Source organism: Engystomops pustulosus, chromosome 6, assembly GCF_040894005.1.
Source record: "Engystomops pustulosus chromosome 6, aEngPut4.maternal, whole genome shotgun sequence".
Classification (NCBI taxonomy): Eukaryota; Metazoa; Chordata; class Amphibia; order Anura; family Leptodactylidae; genus Engystomops; species Engystomops pustulosus.
In genome coordinates, this window is record NC_092416.1 from 122,844,084 (window position 1) to 122,850,424 (window position 6,341).

The 6,341-nt window shown below is 42.1% G+C and overlaps 1 protein-coding gene across 5 annotated transcripts; it reads left to right on the top strand.

Annotated features, from left to right (window-relative positions):
• The first annotated feature begins 1,679 nt into the window (after window positions 1-1,679).
• FAM110A (family with sequence similarity 110 member A) lies at window positions 1,680-5,554 on the top strand. 5 transcript variants are annotated; one of them, XM_072110799.1, is made up of 2 exons: window positions 1,680-1,798; window positions 2,994-5,554. In XM_072110799.1, exon 2 carries the CDS (start codon window positions 3,072-3,074, stop codon window positions 4,062-4,064), a length of 993 nt encoding a protein of 330 aa, XP_071966900.1. In that variant the 5' UTR covers window positions 1,680-1,798; window positions 2,994-3,071; the 3' UTR covers window positions 4,065-5,554. The 5 variants fall into 5 exon arrangements, with proteins under 5 accessions (XP_071966900.1, XP_071966901.1, XP_071966902.1 ...); XM_072110800.1 differs by having other exon boundaries at window positions 1,704-1,798; window positions 2,958-5,554; XM_072110801.1 differs by having other exon boundaries at window positions 1,714-1,849.
• Window positions 5,555-6,341: the final 787 nt, after the last annotated feature.

Here is a 6,341-nt window from a genome sequence, read left to right on the forward strand (position 1 = left end):
GCACAATTTGACTATTCTGAATTTCGCCTCAATTTTGATGTAATTACTATGAAGATCTCAAGGGGTTAACAATCTTCGTAAAATCTGTTTCTGATAGCTTGAGGGGTGCAGATTTGAAATTGGGTTGGTTATATGGGGGGTTTTGATGCTAAATATGTAAATTTTCATTAAAAACTGTATTTATCCCCAAAATAGTCAATTCTGAAAATCCGGAAAAGCGCTATTCGATTTGTAAGCCGTGTGACATCAAAATAAATTATCCAGACATTTCAAAAATGGTGAAAATGTAAAGTAGACATATGGGAAATGTTATTCAGCAATTTATTTAGGTGGTAAATCTATCTGCCTGAAAACGCAATGATTTCAAATTTCAAAAATGGCAAATTTTTCAGAAAATTCATCATATTTTCTTTTTTTTTGTAAATAAACGCAAAACTTATCAGCCAAAATGTACCACTAAAATGAAGTACAACATGTGGGGAAAAAACAATCTCTGAATCGTTTTGATAAGTAACAGTGTTCAAAAGTTATAACCATATAAAGCGACGCATGTCAGAATCCAAAAAATGGGACTGAGCCTTAAGCTGTAAAATGGCTGCGTCCTTAAGGGGTTAAACGCTTCCAAAATCCCCTGAGCGTTTGAATTGTGTTTATAAATGCAATGCAGATGCCATGTGTAAACGCACCCAATGTGTTGCGTTTTTTGTTGAGTTTTTGACGCAGCAAAAGACAAGTTTGCAAATGCATTTTAGGCTGCAGTCACACGTTCATAACGAGACGCTAGCGCACGGGGGGCGGTCCTCGGCCCAAAAGCGGATGCGTTTTTGACCAGTTTCAATTAAGATAATTGTCAAACCTGTCAAAAACGGATGCAAACTGACTGCTTAGGGCGCGTTCACACGTTGCACTTTGGTTGCGTTTTCATTGCGTTTTAAAACACATTACAACAGCTGAGATGAGTCGATGTGCCTAATTACATTACTGTTAACATTTGCATTTACAAAATGCATTGTAAACATGATGTTAACACATGCATTAACAATGTGTTAACACAGGTGTAAACAATGTGTTAACAAATGTAAATAGTAATGTAATTAGGCAAATCACCTCTCCTCAGCTGTTGTAATGCGTTTTAAAACACAATGAAAATGCAACCAAAGCGCAACGTGTGAATGCACCCTCAAAAACGGCCCAAATACGCATCACCCAAAAACTGAACGTGTGAACGCGGCCTGAGACACAGATTGCTCCCCCTGATTTTACCACCTTTGCTTTGTAGAGGTTTAATCATGAGGTGGATTTTCTCTCTAAAAAGATCTTGATCTCTAGAAGAACTTATCTATTCACACTGTAATATATCAATATATCCCAGTTATATCTGTTGGGACAGTTTTTTTTCTTTCAGTCCTTTATCATTGACAGCACTATGTCAGTGGATGTTACCTGTCATCCCCATGTAATCCCTGGTGCCAGCCCTGATCTCTGCTGCAGTGGCATACGACATTGCATTGGATATTGCTGATAGTGAGTATTATGGTTATCAATGTGTCTGCGATCTGTGTAACTACAAGTCCTAGCAGGTCATGACACTACTGTGCTTTAGGGTACAGCATCCTGGTTAGTCACACCTCGGCATATGGGAGGCAGATGGGCTATGAATGGTTAAATGCTGGAGGGACAGAGATCATTAGTCAAACAGGAAGAGGTGTGCAGAGCTCAGATGTAAGGGGTGGAGGCAGAGCAGAGCCAGGTGAGGAGGCCACAGGCTGGGAAACAGAGAGGACTCTGACCTCCATAGGTAATTATTGCCCTCCTATCTATGAAGTTCTATAGACTGCTGTGTAGGAAGGTAGGTAAAATACATAGTATGTGACAATGATGTCACTAATAACTAGCGAAGTAGCTGGAAGGAATGACACTGCTTTGTGTGTATGAGCTGGTATCATGTCAGGGCTAGGGGTGCATGTGATATTTCTGGATATACTAGGATTTTAACTTATTTGTTTTTGAAAAAGTCTTTACTTCAAGGAATCAGCCTGTGCTTTGCCACACAGCTGCCCCTGTACTAGGTCTCACTCGGGTCACTTTCTTCTTTAACTGAGGAAGGGTTAATCCATGTTCAAATCTAATTGTCTCCTTTCTCTTTTTGGGATGTTGTCCCTCCTCCCCCATCCACCCTGCCAACCCCTCCCTTCTCTGTGTCAACCTGATGGACAGGTCATTTTGATTGTCCTTGGGTGATTGAGCTCACCCTTCCTCCAGCTGCACGTATCTCCCCAGAGAAGATGGCAGAAGCGTTTGCGGTACCAGCCCCCATAGCCGGAGAAAGCTTTTTTTGTAATGTGGGTCACTGGTTGTCCTGGAGATGCTGCCCCCTCCTATTAGCAGCAATACCCTGACGTGTGACAATAGTATGTGTCACCCACTGTAATGAACACTACAAGGGGACAGTGTATGTTATATATCGGGAGGGTGCTCATCAACAGCCAGGGGCTCCTTTTAGAGTTGGGAAATGTTGTATAAATCAAGTAAATGTATAGTCGCTCAACTTTGCTGCAAGTCATTTTGTGTTGTACATAGATAATTCCTGTTCATAGTGCAAAAATGAAATAGATATTCTGTATTGACCAGAGTGGAATTTTCCAGCCTTTGAGCTGCAGCTCTAGAACAGATGTCTATAAGGGGGGCTCTATCAGCGGAGGGAGGTGGGGGATTGTGGCTGGTTGTATTGTAGCCAGCAACTGCCTGCCAGGGTGGGTGGGAGCTGCACAGTTTGAAGTGGTGGCTATGGCAGGGATTGGGTGGAAGGGGGTATGGTGCATGTAAAGAACTGGCCCGCCCTCGGCTGCAGCCTGTGGCTTTGTGTGTGATGCTGTCAGACCGGCAAACACTTGTAAAGTGTACAAGAGCGTGATGAGTTGTTACTATCTTTCTGCATTTGCACTTTTTTCCTGCAGCTGATTGTTGAGTCTCTTCCATTCTGGACCCTGCAGGTTGTGGATTAAGAGATGCGAGGATCTGTAATTCCCAAAGACAGGCACCAAGACTGAACACAGCTTTAAATCTACACCATGTCCGTTGGTACATTACAGTCTGCAGGGATGGGAGCACCTCTAACTTCTGTGATGCCCTTCCGAATTCTTAACAAAGGTCCTGAATATTTTCGACGGCAGGTGGAGAACGGAGCTCGGAAACCTAGTGCGGTGGAAAGACTGGAGGCCGATAAAGCAAAGTATGTTAAAAGCAAACAAGTTGTCAGCACCAAGCAAGAGCCAATCAAGCCCATGCTGTCCCGGCAGCCACTCTTTTCCCCAGGTGTTCGGAGAGTGCTGCTGACGCCCAACCGCAGGGGCTCCCCAACTGCATCAAGGGGAGAAAATCGGGGTACTAAAAACTCTTTAAATCTAGAAATTCTTAATAATTTGATAAACATCTGTGACAGTCCTCTGACATCCCCTCGGGCGGATGTTGTGCCATGGCAAGAAACTGAGAAGCCACCAAAGTCTTCTACCCCAACCACACCAGTCAGCTACCGGACACCCAGCACAACAGCTGTACGGAGAGTGGATGTCCGTCCTGGTGATGTACTACAACCTTCCCCTTGTCCAGATATCCTCATCACACCAGTGGTCGAGTCCCCGGCCAAATCTTTCATGCCCACTGATAGTCCCCTCTGCTCACCCATCCGTACTCCAAGTGAAAAAGGGAAGAAACAAACTTTTCTACATCGTTCAAAGTCTGATCTGAGTGACCGGTACTCCCGAGCCAGTGCCGACCTTGAACGTTTCTTCAATTACTGCGGCCTAGATCCTGGGGAGGTTTCCAACATTGGAGCTGAGCATTTCGTCCGGGCAAGTTCAGATATTGTGTCTGTCAAGTTTCACAGTGTCAGCGCAGAAAGTTCGGAGTATGCCCAATCCCAGGTCAGCGCAGCTACCCCTGAAGAATCTGCCGCAACAACACGTATTCCTTATGGGATTTCAATAATTGAACGTAATGCAAGGGTAATAAAATGGCTGTATGGATTACGACAAGCCAGAGATGTCCAGAAACTGTCCACATAGCATGATAAAGTGTGAATTTGGTAGACACTCGGCCGTGCATCATGCTATGTTACATATGGGACGACCCCTCTGGGAGTATTGATGGTTTTTTTTTGTTTTTGTTTTTTTTAGTTTGTAGATAAACTATTGTGGGCTCTCCTATCCACCATCTCCGTTTGCCATGAAATTTGCTTTTTAGGACATGCTGGGAGTAGTAGTATTAACACAGGTGGGAGAAGGCTGATACAAATCTTGACTTTACATTGCCTTTACATTTATTTGTAAATTAAGACTATTTGATTATCTATGCACAGCCTTTTGACCTACTGAGTGTTTGCCAGAATGCTGAGACTTGTAGTTCCACACCCACTGTGTAATCACAGGTTGCCTTTCTTAAATGTATACCATACAGAAGCACAACCTGCCTCTCTCGTTGGAGTGATGGAGCTGGACCATGCCTTAACCCCAGCTCTGCTTATTTACTTGAATTCACTCTTCTTTATTCTAAGTAGTTGCCCGTTTTCATGGTCTTATAACTGAGCCTAAAGTCTGCTGAGTATCCTGCAAGGCAAAGCACAATAAATCCTGTCTGGCCTGTGGTATAGAGGGGCTTATTATGTAGCATAGTATTTAGTAATATATTCTGAGTATGGTGTAGACCTCGTAGCACAATGCAAACCAGCATTCCAGTAATTGTTGTAGGTTGTGGAACCTTTTTGTTTGTGCTAGATGTAGCTGTGCTGAATTTGTCCCCGCACTCATGATTAACATATTTCACTATGTATTCCAGGTGAAATATTGTAACATAGGCTTGTGCCAAATGACAAACTCTGCTCTGCTACATCTGGACGAATTGGCACTACAGCATGTACATATTGTATAGGCATAATGTTGTGTTTTTTCTTGTCTATTATTCTGTTGATATGAACACTTTTATTTTGTTACCAGTACAAATATTCAGAAACTTATCTTGCTCTGTCTGTTTTTCTTCATAGAACTAATTTGCATATTTCTGTACATCTGTTTCATTCTTACCAATTACTTCAGAAAGTTTTTTTTATAATTTTGGAAACCCCCCCTCCCCCCACCTCCTTTCCCATTGCTCTTGAATCTTGAAATGGGGAGATATACAAAGCAAAATGCACCTGGTGTAATTTGTGCCAAAATAATCAGTTTTTGCCTCAGAATCTAACAAGACTGGCGTTTTGATTTGGAAAATCTGAATGAAAATTTGCATCTAATACACATGGTTTTATGTATGTTTTTCATGTGCAATTGTCTATTTAGTGTTGCTTTCTCTGTGTGTGTCATGCAGATTTTCTGCATGCGTTTTTAACTTGCTTCGTTTCACTTGATCTGACGTAATTTCAAGCAGAAATCCGCATTTTGCCATGTGGGTTTTGCGCACAGATTTTGCTGCGGAAAATCTGCAGCGTAATGCAGTAGGATTAAAGTGAATGTGATTTTGAAAAAGTCATGTAGTGCGTAAAATAAAATACTGATCATGTTACTTTTCTTTGATCTTGCGGATTTTTGCATGGTGTGTGGTTTTTTTTTTTTTGTTTTTTTTTTTTTCTCCATAGTTACAGATGAGGTGAAACAAAACTGGTAAAAATGCATTTGGAAAACCCACATGAAAAATGCACATGAATTCCTATGTCTATTATTTTACTGAGAGGGCACTATAAGAGGGGGGAGTCTTTTGGGTAGGGCACTATAAGAGGGGGTGGAAATATAAAACAAGGTGCTACTAGAGGGGGAGGGGCTCGGTAAGAGGAGGCTACAATAAGTTGGTGTTCTGCTGAGGGGGCTTTAATACCATATGAAGGGGGGGGCACAATATCAGAGTGGCTAAATGTGATGAAGCTGGAGGGACACAATGTGAGGGGCGATAGAGACACTAAGGGGAAAATTATACTGTGCGGAAGTAGAATAAGGGCAAAATTTTGCACTAAATCTTTTATTCTTAGCTCCCAACTTTAGCAGTAGAGAAATATGACAATCCTATTTTAAAATAGCCAGACACCCCCTCCCCATGGTCTGACTTGTATAAAAGGGCGTGGTCCAAGTTTCCAGAGTTGCCATGCAGCATGAAAATGATGTCTATTTTGGAGCTTTCTAACAACTTGGAACCCATTGATGGGTAAAGCACATTGTTGTAATGCAAGTAAGCCTGCGTGTCATCCAGAATAACATTCCTTGAAATCTCTATTAGAAGAAATAAATCTCAAATGCAGATTATGGCCTTTTGTATAAAAATGGAACAGGCCAAAGGTTGAAAGTCCACTTTCTGTGCAG